Consider the following 19,282-nt stretch of genomic DNA (forward strand, 5'->3'; position numbering starts at 1 on the left):
CGATGACTATGACTTCGAACTGGCGCTCCGTTTGGCCTTTTTATGGGGTTGGTAAGACGAGATCTGACCTCCGCTCTCTGACCTTTGACCTTCACAGGCCCCCACCCCTTTTTCTCCTGTGATCCGATTTCCGAGGCGAAGCTTTTACAGAGCGGACGTGCGTGAAATCACAAAACCTGCGCTCTCTGACCTCCACAGGCCCCACCCCTTTTTCTCCTGTGATCCGATTTCCGAGGCGAAGCTTTTACAGAGCGGACGTGTGTGAAATCACAAAACCTGTGCTCTCTGATCTCTGACCTCCACAGGCCCCACCCCTTTTTCTCCTGTGATCCGATTTCCGAGGCGAAGCTTTTACAGAGCGGACGTGCGTGAAATCACCAAACCTGCGCTAACAACGAAACCCCCCCCGTGTCGGTTTGCAGCGACACTGTTCGCTGGGGACTCGCCGCGGCTGGTGCAAAGATGGCGTCGCTTTGGGGATGTTATTTGGGTGGGGTAGATGCGGTTTAGGAGATGTCGTCGTTATGAAGGTGGTGTGGAGAGGGTGGTTGGTGGTTGACGTGGTGGTTGGTGGGTGGCGTGGAGAAGGTGGTTGGTGGGTGGCGTGGAGAAGGTGGTTGGTGGGTGGCGTGGAGAAGGTGGTTGGTGGGTGGCGTGGTGAAGGTGGTTGGTCGTTGGCATTGTGGTTGGTCCAAAATAACGATGGTAAAGAAAAACGGCTAACTCAAAGATCACAACCCGGGTGACACGAATAATTCCCATTAAACAACGGTGGGGAAATCTAACTGAACACGGACTTATCGGCATAACTGAACTTAGGACCTATATGGTGTTCTGCGAATTTCCACAGCCGTAACAATATGTATATATATATATATATATATATATATATATATATATATATATATATATATATATATATATATATATATATATATATATATATATATGTATGTATGTATGTATGTATGTATATATATATATATATATATATATATATATATATATATATATATATATATATATATATATATATATATATATATATATATATATATATATATATATATATATATATATGCCAACCAAAGAAATGCATTCATGCCTTTCCTGCATTCATCAGCGCTAATTTTTTTGTTACTTTGGCTTGATTCATTAAGCTAGAGATATGAGCAAAAACAAAATATACGACAAAACATGGTTGCAAGTCCAAAGGAAGCGATGTATTGGGGGAACGTCCGATCTGTAAAGCTGGAAGTTCGACTTTCCTGTCCAGTTTTATATAAATTTGTGTTTTCTTTGCCGTCCAGCTCTAAGGGAGAACCATCTAATCTCATAAACCCTCAAAGAAAAATTACACCCAAGAGTTTACAGAGAGGAAATTTGTTAAAACTTAAAAAAAATAAAATCAAGAACAAATATCAACAGCAGCACCAAAAAGCTCCAAATCCACAAATCAAAGGATCTTCCAAACCTGACCATTTTGAAACGGCAAGGAAGGTCGCTCCTAAAGACTCCAACTTCCAGGGCTTCCACATGACCACCGACATAAGTCTCAGTGTCCAGCAAGTGTCCATCTGTAGTGAGCTTGCCTAGAGCACTCTCCTGCTTATTCGGAAAGATCACGTTCGCTTGGAATGCTTGAACCATGAGCAGAGCCTCGCACAACGTGCCGGAGCCTTTCCGCAGAACCTGTCGCAGGAGACGACGAATTGGTCGGTCACGACGAGGAATGGTTACGGCAACATGACACTCGCCAAGATTAAACTTCATCGATGGGATTGGGGGAAGCTCACGTTATCGGGTTCCATTGGGATGATGGTACACAGGGCGAAAATGAACGGATGCACATACTTCTGGTACATGTAGAACGTGGCTACAGCATCGGACACCGAGTACGTAGCCAAGGTCTGGAGAGATGAAAGCATGCAAATTACAAGAGGAAGGTCACATATACCAGGAAAAGTTACATTTTGTGGGTTATGTTCGAAGAAAATATTATACAAATTAACTTGGTGGAACTTTTTCACATGCCAACATCCTCAAACCCACAAACGAGCACCACACTTTGGCTGTAGTAACTACTGCCTGTATTAAACCCCCTCAAAATCCCCCCAAACCTGTGGCTGTTCCGCTGCCATGCGACACATTTCTTCTGGGTCCAGCTCCACTGGATCGTAGCCAAGCTTGGCTTTCGCGGCAGCCTTGAGGTTGTGGCTGCCGACAGGGAGGTAGCTGTCTCGCTTCACCCACCTAAGAAAAGTTTATACTTTTTAGGATATTAAAACATGTTTTTAGAGATATTTATTTGTATAACGTAGATTTACTTGGGGATTCTGACTGAAGTAGTCAGAACATTAAATTTTGATGAGTCAAATTTTTAACTTGTCCATGCACGAGTTGAGCTGTGACTTAGTGCATCCTTGTACCACTCGATACAAACCTGAGGCAGTCCATATGCAGGCTGTGCGTGGATCGATAGTCTCCCTGGTTGTCTTTGGTAAATCCAATCTCAGTCTCCAGACTGAGTCCGTGCACAATGGCACGTGCCTCCACAAATGGCCTGCAGTCACCATAAGGAGAGGGAGGGTTTGCTGTCCAATTAGAATCGACACGAGCAAAAAGTCCTCTTTGAAATGTAGACAAGGATAAATTAAACACCAGACAAATGATTAAAAGAAATTGTGAAGGTTAAAACTACTTTCAATTTTCCCTGTTTATTGTTCAATTGTAACATGTTTCCTTCTTGCTTGAATCATGGGCCCCAAATTAAAATGGCAGAGACTGCATTGATTGATCCATCGTTATATTAATGATCTTGCAAGTTATGATAAAAGTACAATGGCATCTCTTCGTGATGTTTGTCCTGCATACGATTTTGTACAAGGTCAGCAATAAGCCTCAGAGAACATTTAAGAAACACAAGTATCTTGTGAAATGCTGTGGGAGAATAGAGGAGTGGAGGCCGGGACACTGTGGGAGAGGAGAGGAGTGGGGGCCTGGACGTTGGTGGAGTTGAGAGGGGGGACAGTGGGGGAGAGGAGTGGAGAGGGGGCCAGTGGGGAAGAGGAAAGGAGTGCGGGCCGGTATGCTGGGAGAGAGGAGTGGGAGCAGAGATACTGGGAGTGAGGAGAACAGTGGGAGCCCGAACGCTGGGAGAGAGGAGAGGAGTGGGAGCCGGGACGCTGGGGGAGAGGAGAGGAGTGGGAGCCGGGACGCTGGGGGAGAGGAGAGGAATGTGGGCTGGGACGCTGGGAGAGAGGAGAGGAATGTGGGCCGGTACGCTGGAAGAGAGGAGAGGAATGTGGGCCGGTACGCTGGAAGAGAGGAGAGGAATGTGGGCCGGTATGCTGGAAGAGAGGAGAGGAATGTGGGCCGGTATGCTGGAAGACAGGAGAGGAATGTGGGAGCCAGGAGGCTGGAAGAGAGGAGAGGAATGTGGGAGCCAGGACGCTGGAAGAGGAGAGGAGTGGGGGCTGGGACGCTGGGGGAAAGGAGAGGAATGTGGGCCGGTACGCTGGGGGAGGGGAGAAGAATGTGGGCCGGTACGCTGGGGGAGAGGAGAGGAATGTGGGCCGGTACGCTAGAAGAGAGGAGAGGAATGTGGGCCGGTACGCTGGGGGAGAGGAGAGGAATGTGGGCCGGTACGCTAGAAGAGAGGAGAGGAATGTGGGCCGGTACGCTGGAAGAAAGGAGAGGAATGTGGGCCGGTACGCTGGAAGAGAGGAGAGGAATGTGGGTCGGTACGCTGGAAGAAAGGAGAGGAATGTGGGCCGGTACGCTGGAAGAGAGGAGAGGAATGTGGGAGCCAGGACGCTGGAAGAGAAGAGGAGTGGGGGCCGGCACGCTGGGAGAGAGGAGAGGAATGGGAGCCAGGACGCTGGGGGAGAGGAGAGGAGTGGGGGCCGGCACGCTGGGAGAGAGGAGAGGAGTGGGGGGCGGGACGCTGGGAGAGAGAAGAGGAGTGGGAGCCGGTACGCTGGAAGAGAGGAGAGGAATGTGGGCCGGCACGCTGGGGGAGAGGAGAGGAGTGGGAGCTGGGACGCTGGGAGAGAGAGGAGTGGGAGCTGGAACGCTGGCAGAGAGGACAGGAGTGGGGGCCGGCATGCTGGGAAGGAGGAAAGGAGTGTGGGCCAGGATGTGGGGGGAGAGGCGAGGAGTGTGGGCCAGGATGCGGGGGGAGAGGCGAGGAGTGTGGGCCAGGATGCGGGGGGAGAGGCGAGGAGTGTGGGCCAGGATGCGGGGGGAGAGGCGAGGAGTGTGGGCCAGGATGCGGGGGGAGAGGCGAGGAGTGTGGGCCAGGATGCGGGGGGAGAGGAGAGGAGTATGGGCTTGGACCGTACTCTCCTCAAGCATCCCGCCCCTTCTCTCTGCTCCCTCAGCATCATCTCCCCTCTCCACTCCGCTAGCATCCCCCCATTCTCCCCCAGCATCATCTCCCCTCTCCACTCCGCAAGCATCCCCCCATTCTCCACACATCAGCTTCATGCTCCCCCAGCATCCTGCCAGATTGATGGTCACCCCACGTCCTATTCCACATCCTCCAGCCTCCCCCTCTCCATACACCCTCACCCCTCGCCGCCAACAGTACCTCTTTCCCCATCACTAACTCTCTGGACCTCCAACATACGAGATCTCTCAATTCAAGCTGCTACTGGTAAACCTGATATTATCTGCAACACAGAATCGTTCCTCCCACAGGATATCCCCAATCCATTTCCATGGGTATTGTCCTTTCCAGATCAAGAGGCCTGAACCTCATTCTGTTGGCGGAGTTGCAGTTTATGTCAAGAACATCATTTCCCAATGTCCGTGCACTGCTCTTTCCCCCCTCCAAACCCAAGGAGTACATTTGGCTGCATTTTCCCCTCCACAATCACCTCCGGTTTGTCTTTGTGCTCTACAGCTCTGTAAAACTGGACAACTCTATTTACATTTCCCTCTCTGCAAACATGTACTATCTTATAGCCAGCCGTCCCGTCCCATATATATCTCTATCTCTATCTCTATCTCTATCTCTATCTCTATCTCTATCTCTATCTCTATCTCTATCTCTATCTCTATCTCTATCTCTATCATATACGGTGATATCAACCATCACCACGTCAATTGGCTGGGTGTTGGTACCTCTTCTATTATCTGTGGCATTGCAGAAAATGTCCTCTGATTCCATGGGCCCCAACCATATCAGTGAACTTTCCGACAGGGATTTCTCCAAATAGCATGTCCTTCCTTCTGGACTTGGCAATGACAAAATTTCCAACAAATGTTTCCTGTTCTTCTTCTGCTCCAAGAGGTTCATCTGATCATGTGCTGATGAGAGTCAAGATCTCTCTGGCAATTGTCTGAAGGCTGCCTCAGTGCCTGACTGGACTGCAAGCTGCCCTCATGTCAAGACTGGTCCTTCATTTCCAATTCTTCTGATATTAATACTGCCTGGGAATCTTTCCACATGAAGCTTACTTTCCCTTATGTACAGATTTAAACCATCTCCTCTACCTTTATCATACCCGTCTTGTCATCCCATGCACACAGAGTTCTGTTGTGAGACACTTTCCTTCAAACAATGAGCCTTCTCTTCCGGGAAGACAAATCCTACCGATGACATACTCAGATCACTTCACAAAGCCCGGAACAAGTGTGTGCCCACTCTCAGGAAAACCAGAAAACAACATCTGGCCAACCTCAAGGCTAAACTCTCAAACCTGACTCATTCTTCAAAGACCTGGTAGGGCCTTGTAAAGTCTTTTTGTGGAGTATATTCCCACTCCATGCCTTCCCTCAACTCAAATAGCACCACAACAGATTCTGCTTGCGAGAAGGCTGAAACACCTCATTTCTGTGTTTGCTTCCAAAGTGTGCGTTCCCACTCACTCACTCCCCACCCTACCCTTCCCTACCCTCTCGTACCCAAATGCTCCTGAATACTGTGACTTTCCCACTTGAGAAGGTCTGAAGGTTTATAGTAAACCTCAACTCCGATTCTGCGACGGGCCCAGATGGTATCAGTGCTTGTGTCCTAAAAGCCTGCTCTGCTGCTCTTGCTAACTTGATCTTTCCACTCTGTTCACGCGATCATTCTCTCGGTGTCGGTTTCCGTCTGCCTTGAAGTTACGTCTGCCAATGCGGGGCACCTTCGGTGCCCGGCGATGCCAACTTGCAGCACATCAAGACAGGATTGGGAGGGAGCAGTGTACAATAATTGATGAACTGATTAAATGCATAATTAAAAACAAGAAAAAATGCAATCAGAGATTGCAAACCCTCGCCGGGACTTCTGTTTCGTTGTGTATTTTTAAAGGTTCTCAGGTAAATCCAACATGGCTGCCAAACCATGTGACCAATCACATCATATGTGTGAACCTTTTGTTCCTCAGGGACAGCCATATGTGTAAAGTTTCGCCACGATCTGTTCAGCCACTTCAGAGAAGATTTTTGAAGGTCGTTTCTTTTTAAACAATATGACTGCCGAATCACGTGACCGATGACGTAATGAATTTTTTTTCTATGCACCATTTTATCCCTAAATGACCCTCAAAATTTTTCATACTGATTGGATGTGGCGTTCTACATATGCAATTATGATGTCATAACGAGGGCACCGATGACATCATTGAAAAAAAAAAAACCGCACACATTCCCCATGAGGAGTACTTGCTATTTGCCAAGTTTACATTTTTTTCCTTGGTGCGGTTTTCAGAGATACAGAGGTCCAAAGTTTTTCCGTTTTTCCAATATGGCTACCACACCACGTGACCTATGACATCATAATTATCAATAAAACATTCAACATGAGTTGTCGCACCAAAAGTGAAAATTCTGGCTCAATCTGACAAGTGGTTGCAGAGAAAAATACTAAAGTCCTGCGCGGACAAACAAACAAGGAAGCAAACAAATAAACGGGCCCAAATGCAATCGCCTCTCCGAATCCTTCGAAGAGGGTAAAAAATAAATAATAATGGGAAAAATTTTATTTCTTCATCAATTGCCGAATAGCATAACAAAATCACCACTGCTTCAGCCGAATCTGTAACTTTTTGAGATATCCTGCACACAAACAAACAGAAAGGGGTGAAAACATAACCTCCACCACCTTCAGTGACAGAGGTAAAAAAAAACAAAAAAACACCCTTTATAGCCAAATCACTTGTTCACTGTCATGTCCAAATATCAACTTCCTTGCTCAAAAGGTGCCCGAGATATTGCCCAGGTGAGAAAGAAAATAAATAGGGGATTAATAAATCGATAAGAATTTAGAAATTAATCAATTAATTGATTCAACAAAAAAAATAAAAAATAAAGTTTTCGTCAAAGCACATCTTCATATTTGTCCTCAAATTTCAGCTTCCTTGCTCAAAGGATGGCTGAGATATCGTCCGGACAAACAAGAAAACAAACAAACGGAGGAAAAACTGAGTACTCCCTTCCTTCGGTGGGTGCCAGGTGATGACGTCACGCATCGCCTGGATATGGAATTGGGAAGGAGCGATGTACAATAAGAGTACAACACCTTCTCAATGGAACTACGTGGCAACCGACATTAACCCGGCAGACCTGGCACCTCGCTCCATAAAAGCCGATGACCTGATGAAGACAACGCCTCTTCATGCAGCACCAGGTGATTTCGGTCATCCAACAGATAGTGGCGAGTCAACATCCTACAGAGTCTTCAGCTATCAGTGTCGACGTGTACAGCATTTGGCGAATACCTTCTGGTCACGATGGTGCAAATAATATCTCCCGACCTTGCAGCCCCGTACACAGTGGCAAGTCAAGAAACGCAGCCTTTGTGTCAGTGACATCATTCTGCTGAAGGCGGATGCACACAGGAACGACTGGCCCGATGGACGTGTGGTTGAGACATTGCCCAGCACAGACGGTCGGGATGGAAAAGTGTGAATCCACACCATGAAGGACGGAAAGCCCCATATCTACCTGCAACCCGCAACTGAGGTTTTACTGCTTATACTAGCGGAGGAAGAGTGAATTATTTCATTGTGTCTATTGCTTGTGAATTTCATATGCTCATGTTATCTCCACTCTGTCCCTACTCGTTTGCCATAGTCTGGTCCATGAATTTGGTGACTGTATATGATGTACTATGTCGTCAGTTTATTTCATTTTTGACAAATGTTCCGGTTCCGGGTTTGGAGCGACGAGAGGTCTCCTTGGGGACTCTCTGCTGACGTTCTCAAAGTTAAGTTTCCGGTCGTTATTTGTCCCGTTTTAACTGTTTAATTTTCTCACCTACATGTTACTGTGTGTTCCTAATTCGGTTTTGTTTCAAAAATCGTGATATTTTGTGAGTTTTTTTGTCGACGTTCTTACCGGGTGTTTGAGGCCGAGGCTTGAGGCCGACCGGTTCCCCTCGGTGTTCAATCGTTTTTTTTGTGTTGTTTTTTTCTCCCCATTACCTTCAATTTCTATCCTCCCCATTACCTTCAATTCTCATCCTCCGCACTTCCCTAACGTCCCCCATTCTCTCAACTAATCTCTCGATTTCTTATCTCAAAAAAAAAAACCCAATAACAACAACACGAGAACCTTCTCCCGATTCTGCTTCTTCTTCTTCATCTTATCTTCCTCCTCGTCTACTTCCTCGATTTTTTTCAACAACACTTCCATGACCTAATCTGTTGAAAACTCTCTCAAACATTAATAATAACAACAAAAACGATCTTATAATGCTTCATCTTCCTCTCTCACACATGTGGTTCTCTTGACTGTATCATAATGCACAACTCTTCTGCTATTTTAACAGACTGCTCTCATTTCGAGCTCTCCTTCATTCCTTGCCTACAAAATCCAACTATTACAGCACTTCTTCTCTCCATTCTCTGAATTCGCCTTTATTGCATCCATCAAGAATTGTGTTAAATCGCATCTCTGACCTAAAACTTTTTAAAACCACAGTTTGATATGGATGTTCGCTTTCCATCAACCATTCTTTTTTTCCCAACTTCAATGCCAACTCACCCCCCTCACCCCTCACTCTCACTCTCATAGCAACCATCCCACTCTTCTCCCTCCAAGCCTCCCTCTCACCTCTCTCAAAAAATTTCCCCTCACCTTTCTCTGACCTTTCATCCCCCTCACTCATCCTTCTCAAAGTTGCCCCCCTCATCCACCAAGCTGCCTCCCTCCACTGCCCTCTCACCTCCATCTCTTCATTCCACCTCCTCAAATCCTCAACTGCCTTCTTCCTTGTTTCTTATCCCCCCTCTCCCGCAGCACCGCAGAGCCTTTTCTCCTCCTCATTCGGCCCCCTCCCCGAGCTATTCTGCAATCCCCCACACTCTTTCAACAACCCTTCTTACCCCCCCCCTCATCCCTTGTCCTACCCTCCCCCTGCACCCAAAGCCTCCTCCCCTACCGCTTCATTAAAAGTGTGGACCTCAAATATCCGGGGTCTTCGCTCAAACCTTTCAGATCTTTCAATCCAGGCTGCCACTGATAAACCAGACATAATCTGCCGAGCAGAAACTTTCCTCTCCCAAGACGTGTCTGACTCCCAAGTATCTCTCCCCGGTTACTCCCTCCTCCGGTATGACAGACCTGAGCCTCGTCCTGGTGGAGGTGTTGCTTTCTTCATCAAGGATTCTATTCCTCACTCTCCATGCACTGCTCTCACTCCCCCACACCCCCAGGAATACCGCTGGCTACGGCTTCCCCTCCACTCCCACCTCATGTTTATATGTGTACTGTACCGTCCACCTAACAGTGATAACTCCATCTCCACCTCACAATCCGAAAACATGGACCATCTTCTATCTTCTCATCCAAACTCTCTCTTCCTCCTATGTGGTGACTTCAATTGTCATCACGCCAGTTGGCTATGTGTGGGTACTTCTCTCACCTGTCATGGCACCTCAGCAAAAGCTTTCTGCGACTCATTGGGACTGACTCAATCGGTCAACTTCCCGACCCGGATCTCAACCAATGGTACTCCATCTCTTCTGGATCTGATTTTGACAAATTTCCCTGACAATATCTGCTGCTCTTCCTTCGCTCCAATCGGTTCTTCTGACCACGTCCTTGTCAAAGTGGACATCTCTCTGGCTGTCATCAGAGAACCACCTCACCGCCGTCGAGTCTGGCATTTCACTCAAGTTGACTGGCAGGGTCTCCGAGCAGCCATCAAACTTACAGACTGGTCTCCTATCACTACTTTCTCAAACATCAACTCATCCTGGGAATTCTTTCAAAGAAACTTGCTCTCCCTCATGCACAGTTTATCCCCTCTCGTGTTCAGTTGTCCTACCCTTCCTCCCGCCCTTGGTTTACTGAAGCTTGTGGTGAGGCAGTTGTCCTGAAACAACTTGCCTTTGCCTCATGGAAAGCAAACCCATCTGAGGGCAATCTCAGTTCCTTCCACAAAGCTCGGAACAAGTGTGTATCGACCCTCAGGAGAGCCAGAAAACAACATCTTTCTCATCTCAAGTCTGAACTCTCAAACCTCTCTCCCTCCTAAAAATCCTGGTGGCATTTAATCAAATCTGTTTCTGGTGTATGTTCCCCCTCCATCCCCCTCCCTCACCTCAAATGGCCACACTGCTGATACCGCACGTGATAAAGCTGAATGCCTAAACTCGGTGTTTGCAGCTAAATCTTGTGTCCTAAACCAATCACTTTCTCTACCCACCTTACCCAGTCGCACCCAACTGTCCCTGGAGTCTGTGTCCTTTTCTCCTAACAAGGTGGAGAGCTTGCTGTCAAACCTCGACTCAGATTCTGCAACCGGTCCAGATGGCATCAGCCCACGTGTCCTCAAAGCCTGCTCTTCTGCTTTTGCTCACCCTCTCTCTGTTCTATTCACCCTCTCATTTGCTCAAGGTCATCTGCCATCTGCTTGGAAATCTGCTAACATCACTGCCCTGCATAAAAAGGTGCAAAAACAGATCCCTGCAACTACAGACCAATCAGCCTTCTCCCAATCATCAGCAAGGTTATGGAATCCATCATCGCTTCAGACATGAAATCCTTCCTCTTCTCCAATGGCTTGATTTCCGATCATCAATTTGATTTCAGGCCAGGTCACTCTACCCTGGATATGCTACTTCTGCTCTCCCATCAATGGATGGAGGTCCTCAATGCCGAACAGGAAATCCGAGCCGTATCCCTGGACATATCACGTGCTTTTGACACAGCCTGGCACCCTGCCATACTCACCAAACTCTCTTCCCATGGTATCCAAGGCCATCTCCACTCATGGCTCGCAGACTTCCTCTCCTGTCGCAGTCAACGTGTAGCCCTAAATGGAGTTCTTTCATCCCCTCTTCCTGTCCAGGCTGGAGTTCCTCAAGGTAGAGTTCTGGGCCCTGTTCATTTTCTGGTTTTCATCAATGATCTCTCCGACTCTGGAAAATCCTCTATATCTCTTTGGTGATGACTCCACCCTCTGCCGTACCATCTGTCATCCCTCAGACCGGCAAGCAGCAGCTTCTTCGCTCACTGCAGATCTGGATAAAAATCACAAACTGGTCCAACACGTGGAACATGTCTTTCAATCCAGACAAATCTCACACTCTCACTATGTCTCTTCGAAAGGACCGTTTAGAACCCCCCCCCCCCCCATCCACTTTCTCAACAATCCTCTGGAAGAAGTCTTTTCTTTCAAGCTTCTGGGTCTCACTATCTGCCATGACCTTTCCTGGGAAAGTCACATTTCCAACCTCGCCTCAAAAGCCAGTCGCCGACTGGGAATCCTCTGTCGTGCAAAGTCCTTCCTCGGCCCTCTTGAGCTCCTGACCACTTACAAAGCTTTTGTCCGTAGCCTGATGGAGTACTGCTCTCCCCTCTGGGCTGGTGCTCCTGCCTCCCACCTTTCTCGGCTTTACGCTGTCAAAAACAGAGCATTTAGGATCATCGGCATCTCCCGCAATGAAGCTGAGTCTTTGGGCCTCTCACTCAATCACCGCAGGTTGGTCGGTGGTCTTTCTGTCTTCTACCGACTCCTCTCCAGCCTTGCCCCCCCTGCTCTCTCTGCGATTTGTCCCCACCACATTTCCACAGGGCGCTCAAGGTCCGCCAACAACCCCCTTCTGGTAAAACTACCAAAATCACGAATCACTGCTCACCTTCACTCTTTCATTCCACTTTTTTCCCACCTTTGGAATCAACTCCCTCACTCTATTCATTCCCATTCTTCCCTCCAGGCTTTCAAAACAGCTGTTCACCACCACCTCTTATCATCCCCCATCCAAATCCTCGATCTTTTCTTCCCCCGATAATCCACCCAAGCCCACTTCCTTCAATTCCCCTGCTTTCTTTCCTGAAAGTCCCTGTAATGTCCATCTTCTCTTCCCCATGTTCCCCGTCCCATCCCCATCCCTCTCCCTTCCGCAGATCTCCTAATGTGTCTGTTCCCCACTGTTTTGTCCCTCCCACTCCCGCCCCTCGTCTCATGCCCCCTTGCTGTGCGTTGTGTGTTAGCTCTCATACGAGCCTCGACAAGGTATAGGAAAAAAGAAAAAAAAATGTTCAACAACAATTTGACAACGTTTCCAGCCAAGGGGGCTTCGCCGGTTCTTGTGTTCACGTTATTCTCTTTGCTCAATCAATTGCTGTCATGGTTTATATAAAAATCAGGTGAGGAGTATGATGTAACCAAGTTTGAATGTAAAAAGTATATTCATGTTCCACCCATGTCTTGCCTCATGCATATTCATGTTTTACCTCAAGTATATTTATGCTCCGCCCATGTGTCGTGTCATCTCCGCTGCAAGCGGCCGAGAGCAGCACTGCCCGGTTTTACGGAAGGTCTGGTTGTATGTGGAGAAGGCATGGTTTTTACCGTCACATTTGGAGTGTTTTGAATAAAGAAAAAGTGATTTAAACCTCTGTAAGTGTTGGTTAAACTGTCTGGAGCATTCTTATTCAACAATCAGGACACATAGGCCGTTCCAGGATCGACACCGTTACTAACCTTCGACCCCATCAGACTCTTAAGAACCCTAAGACCCTTTCCCCTAAAATCTCCAACACCATATAGACCACATTAGACCCTTTAGAACCCCACAAAACCTGTAAGACCCTTTCGAACCCTAAGAACCTATTAGACCTGCACCTACTGTTGAAACATACCCTTTAGACCTTTAGATCCCTTTAAAACACTTTGGACCTATTAAGACCCTTTGCGCTGCTTAGATCCGTTGACCCTTTAGACCGCTTAAATCCCCTGACCCTTTAGACCCATTTAGATATTTTTAGACCCCTTGACCATTTGACCCTAACTATGATTGGAATATACTCTTTAGATCTATCGACAATTATATACCCTTTATACCTTTAAACCTTTACACCCCTTCGATTCTTTAGACCTGCAGACCCATTAGACACACACCACACAAACACCGATAGATTCTTCTTGCAATATGCAGATGATGCTCTTTTCAGTAAATGATTCACAATCTCCAGTCACCCAGAGGCTGGGTACTTTGCATGGTTGAACAGAAATTGCATATTGGTCACAGAATTGGTTCCCCAATCAAAACCTCGAAGCATGTTGTTTTTGAGGTTAAAAGCTCAAAGGGTCAAGGGTCAAGGTCACATTAAATCATCAATTTTCATCCGATTGACCTAAAATTTGAACAGGGTTTGCATATTGGTTCACAGACCTGGTTCACCAAAAAATCAGAACCATCGATTTAGCATTTTTGACATGTTAACGATTTCCATGACAACTATTTCACCCCATTTTAATCAAATGGGCCTTTTGTGAATTTATTATTACCATACCTCAGTAATTTTTTCAAGATATAAAAATTAAACTGACACAGCTTATTTGTACACGTATGTAGTATATGTGAGGAAACTTTGGTCAAACTTAGTCAAAGGTCAAGGTCAAGGTCAAGGCCATCCGAAATATGTAAAACACCTTTTAGGCCGCAATTAGAAAATGTATCAACCAAATATATTATGCACAACATTCCATCATGTAAAACACTTGACAGGTCAAATTCTCCAAACTAACAAGTTGCTGTTTCCATGGCAACTATTGTTTATATTTGTATTGCGCAAGTATTGCCCATCTCATCCACACAGTCCTCATCATTCCTCACATACCTCATCTTCACTCTCTCTCCATTTTGTCCCTCAACCTTTCTGTTGTATGTTTTCCCCTCTTCTTCTATTGCATCCTGATCCGTTCTATGTTCTAGCTCATCCAGAACTCATCTGTTCTAGAAGCTGTCACAAGTGAATGAAAATGCAGTTACCGACCAGTTTCGCCCTCATTAGGGCATAATCAGGGTAACATAGCAAGTTTGCATCCACTTGTGCCTCTGAAGCCTTTCGGTTATATACCAATCATTATATGACTCTAAACTGTGAGTGGTTTGAGTGGTGTAAGCGCCAGAATCATGTCCCCCACAGCCCTTGCTGCACGTCCTGGGAGCGATAAGCCCCACCTGCCATGCAGGAGCATTATCTCTCGCTCAACCACACACACCTGGAGCCATTAATTGAATGTGGTCGAGAGTAATGATCGTCATGCTCCAGACATTTCAATTTACCCACCGATCGCATCACGTACCTTCTGGTTCATCGGTTTGCATTAGTGGGAACAATCGTCCAAGTGGCAAATGGATGGGTGTTCTTTGTGGATGATGCGGTGTTACCGTGTGAGACATAATCCGTGTCTGATGCTCACCAAGTCACCATTACAGTGAGGATATACAATACACACACATATATATATATATATATATATATATATATATATATATATCTTCTTCTTCCTCTTTCGGCTTGCTCCCGTTAGGGGTCGCCACAGCGGAACAAACTGTCTCCATTTCGCTCTGTCCTCCACATCTTCCATTGACACTCCAACCACCCGCATGTCCGCCCTCACCGCATCCATGAACCTCTTCTTTGGCCTTCCTCTTCTCCTCCTGCCTGGCGGCTCCATCTTCAACATCCTTCTCCCGATATACTCCGTTTCCCTCCTGTGCACATGTCCAAACCATCTCAATCTCGCCTCTCTCACTTTGTTTCCAAACCGTCCTACCTGCGCTGTGCCTCTAATACACTCATTTCTTATCCTATCCATCCTCGTCACTCCCAACGAGAATCGCAGCATCTTAAACTCTGCCACCTCCAGCTCTGCTTCCTGTCTTTTTGTTAGCGCCACCGCCTCCAAACCATACAACATAGCTGGTCTCACTACCGTCTTGTATACTTTCCCCTTCACTCTTGCAGCTACCCTTCTGTCACAAATCACTCCTGCAACTCTTCTCCACCCACTCCATCCTGCCTGCACTCTCTTTTTCACTTCTCTCCCACACTCTCCGTTACTTTGGACAGTTGATCCCAAGTATTTAAACCAATCCACCTTCCCCACCTCAACTCCTTGCAACTGCACCATACCACCACCCTCCCTCTCATTTACGCACATGTACTCCGTCTTACTCCTACTGACTAACATTCCCCTTCTCTCCAGTGCGTACCTCCACCTCTCAAGGCTCGATTCAGCCTGCTCCCTACTCTCCCTACAGATCATGATGTCATCCGCGAACATCATGGTCCATGGAGACTCCAGTCTGATCTCGTCCGTCAACCTGTCCATCACCATTGCAAACAGGAAAGGGCTCAGAGTCGATCCTTGGTGCAATCCCACTTTAACCTTAAACCGGTCCGTCATTCCTACCGCACACCTCACCGCTGTCACACTGTCCTCATACATATCCTGCACGATCCTCACATACTTCTCCAACACTCCCGACTTCCTCATACAATACCACAACTCCTCTCTTAGCACCCTATCATAAGCTTTCTCTAAATCCACAAACACACAATGTAACTCTTTCTGGCCTTCCCTATACTTCTCCATCAACATTCTCAAAGCAAACATCGCATCAGTGGTGCTCTTTCCTGGCATAAACCCATATTGCTGCTCACAGATCATCACCTCTCCTCTCAACCTAGCTTCCACTACTCTTTCCCACAACTTCATGGTGTGGCTTAACAACTTTATCCCTCTGTAATTTCCACAGCTCTGCACATCACCCTTATTCTTGAAAATCGGAACCAGCACACTTAATCTCCACTCCTCCGGCATCCTCTCACTTTCCAAGACTTTATTAAACAATCTGGTTAACAACCCCACTGCCATCTCTCCTAAGCACTTCCATGCCTCCACTGGTATACCATCTGGGCCAACCGCCTTTCCACTTTTCATCTTCTTCATAGCAGTCCTCACTTCATCCTTACTGATCCACCCCACTTCCAGATTCACCATCTCCACCTCTTCCAACCTTCTCTCTCTCTCATTTTCTTCATTCATCAGCTCCTCAAAGTACTCCATCCAACTTCTCAACACACTCTCCTCGCTCGTCAGCACATTCCCATTTGCGTCCTTTATCACCCTAACCTGCAGCACATCCTTCCCAGCTCGGTCCCTCTGTCTTGCCAATCGGTATAAATCCTTTTCCCCTTCTTTTGTATCCAACTTCTCATACAGCTCGTCATATGCCTTTTCCTTGGCCTTAGCCACCTCTCTTTTTGCTTTTCGACGCCACTCCTTGTACTCCTGCCGACTTTCTTCATCTCTCTGACTATCCCACTTCTTTTTCGCCAACCCCTTCTTCCTTATACTTTCCTGTACTTCCTCATTCCACCACCAAGTCTCCTTATCTTCCTTCCTCTGTCCAGATGTCACACCAAGTACCTTCCTAGCTATCTCCCTCACAACTTCTGCTGTCGTTGCCCAATCATCCCACCCATCTTTACCACCATCCAACGCCTGTCTCACCTCCTCCCTAAATTTCACGCAACAGTCTTCCTCCTTCAGCTTCCACCATCTGGTCCTTGGTTCAGCCCTCACTCTCTTCCTCAACCTCACCTCTAAAGTCATCCTACAGACCACCAATCGATGCTGTCGAGCTACACTCTCCCCTGCTACCACCTTACAGTCACTAATCTCTTTCAGGTTGCATCTCCTACTTAAGATGTAATCCACCTGTGTGCACTTTCCTCCACTCTTGTATGTCACCCTGTGTTCCTCCTTCTTCTCGAAATACGTGTTTACCACTGCCATTTCCATTCTTTTTGCAAACTCTACCACCATTTGCCCTTCCACATTTCTCTTGTTGAGACCGTACCTCCCCATCACCTCCTCATCCTCTTTATTCCCTTCCCCAACATGTCCATTGAAATCTGCTCCAATCACCACTCTTTCATCCTTGGATACACTCTCCACCACTTCATCTAACTCACTCCAGAAATCTTCTTTATATTCCATCTCACACCCCATATGTGGGGCATATGCACTGATGACATTCATCATCACCCCTTCAATTTCCAACTTCACACTCATCACTCGGTCAGACACCCTCCTCACCTCCAATACCCTCTTGACATGATCTTCCTTCAGGATTATCCCGACACCATTTCTCCTCCCATCCACACCATGGTAGAACAGTTTGAAACCACCTCCAATGCTCCTCGCCTTACTCCCCATCCACTTGGTCTCTTGTACACACAGTATGTCCACCTTTCTTCTCTCCATCATATCAGCCAACTCTCGCCCTTTGCCAGTCATCGTCCCAACATTCAGAGTTCCAACTCTCACCTCCACACTTCTACCCTTCCCCTCTCCCACTGCCTCCGGACTCGCCTTCCCCGTCTCCTTCTCCTCCTTCGCCCAGCAGTAGCACAATTTCCACTGGTACCCTGCTGACCACCGGTACCGGTGGCGGTCGTTGGTAACCCGGGCCTCGACCGATCCGGTATGGAAATTCGTTTTGTTGTCCGCATAATGATTTGGCATAGGTTTTTACGCCGGATGCCCTTCCTGACGCAACCCTGGTCGCCTCTTACGACACACAGGGATATGGTACACCTATTCTAACCGGGGCATACACCGGGCCCAGTACAACTGGTGCTCATTTCGCTGACCTCGGAAGGATGGCAGGCTGAGTCAACCCCCTGGTGTTTTCGACTTGGTTTATATATATATATATATATATATATATATATATATATATATATATATATATATATATATATATATATATATATATATATATATATATATATATATATATATATATATATATATATATATATACATATACATGCATATATTAATTCAGTGTCCCAACGGGGCTTGAACTCAGGACCTCTTGGGTCCCAAGCCACTGCCCTTACCACTGCGCCAACACCAGGCTTTTACTTACATATATATATATATATATATATATATATATATATATATATATATATATATATATATTTGTAATGCAGCAAATATCTTGCAATTTAGCATGGCTAAATAACAAGATGGGGTAAAGGCTCCAACCAAGCTGTCTCTGCTAGAGCTTTGGGAAGCAGATCATGAATGTTATCACCTTTAGTCGAGATAGATAATAAAGACATCGCACCAAAGGAGAATGGTAAGGTAGTGAAAGAACACTTGCCAATCAAAACCATCTCCATTGTAAGTCACAAATATGTTTGGCTTGGTCTCTCTGATGTGCTCAAAAAATCTCTGCAACAAACTTGCCTGTGGCGAGAAACATCACGGACATAGCAGCAAAGTGAACATGTGGCAAGGCATCAAAATATGTAAAACATCAGGATGCTGTTTGCAAGAAAAACAAAAATTAACAAATTTACATTAAAATGAGTGCGAAAGTGTCACATTCTTTCGCATATAGATTTTAAGCTGCAAATGTAAGAACCAACTGATCAAACAAAGAAAATTACTTGTAAAAAAAAAAGTAGAATAGCTGGGGACAAGAGGGACAAAATAGCCATGTTTGATAATGTATGTTCAGCCCAAATAACAGTCACGAACCACTATAAGGTTAAAAAAAAATCTCCACGGAAATGCGTGCATGCCAAATGTTAGCGTGAAAAGGTGACGTCACATACAACCCTCGGTCCGCTTTCTCACCTCATCAGCTTCATTAAAGATGGAAAACGGGCCCTCATACTCTGATTTAGGAGTGTATTCAAAGTCTTCAATGTCTTCGGAGACGATCTCACGGTTGGTGATGAGAAATCCCTGGAAAACCAGGCAAACCAAGGGGTCAGGGTGTGCAAACAATTTCAGACAACAACACTAATCGATCATGTTGGCCATCAAATTTGGGTGCAAGCAGTGGGCGATAATGGGTAAGAAACCGGAGCTAATCAGACATGTCCAGACAAAAAGTGAGGAATATATGCCGGAACATAAACTAAAACTTCTGGAATTATTAAAAATTCCCAAAGTGCTGAAAGTGTTCACTATGAAAGTGTTCACCCAAAGTGCTGAAAGTGTTGAAATGATGCGAGTATG

At 46.4% G+C, this 19,282-nt stretch overlaps 2 protein-coding genes across 3 annotated transcripts in view; both read right to left on the reverse strand.

The window, feature by feature from the left end:
* Positions 1-19,282, reverse strand: part of POLE (DNA polymerase epsilon, catalytic subunit) — a 153,857-nt gene that overhangs the window by 86,907 nt on the left and 47,668 nt on the right. For both annotated transcript variants that reach the window (XR_015061403.1, XM_085893868.1), the window contains exons 10-15: positions 18,896-19,006; positions 18,417-18,502; positions 2,444-2,563; positions 2,121-2,253; positions 1,797-1,910; positions 1,480-1,692 (exon numbers count right to left, since the gene is read on the reverse strand). Coding sequence is in view for 1 of the 2 variants with exons in the window: in XM_085893868.1 (XP_085749994.1) it covers positions 1,480-1,692; positions 1,797-1,910; positions 2,121-2,253; positions 2,444-2,563; positions 18,417-18,502; positions 18,896-19,006 (777 nt within the window). In the remaining variant the exon portion in view is untranslated. The remainder of the gene's footprint in view (positions 1-1,479; positions 1,693-1,796; positions 1,911-2,120; positions 2,254-2,443; positions 2,564-18,416; positions 18,503-18,895; positions 19,007-19,282) is intronic.
* Positions 2,570-4,388, reverse strand: LOC147019418 (uncharacterized). The gene has a single exon (XM_085896621.1). The coding sequence runs from the start codon at positions 4,386-4,388 to the stop codon at positions 2,913-2,915; it is 1,476 nt and encodes a 491-aa protein (XP_085752747.1). The 3' UTR covers positions 2,570-2,912.

The sequence above is a fragment of the Eptatretus burgeri genome, chromosome 9 (genome assembly GCF_056783735.1).
Source record: "Eptatretus burgeri isolate ZD-2024b chromosome 9, Ebu_testis_v1, whole genome shotgun sequence".
Taxonomy (NCBI): domain Eukaryota; kingdom Metazoa; phylum Chordata; class Myxini; order Myxiniformes; family Myxinidae; genus Eptatretus; species Eptatretus burgeri.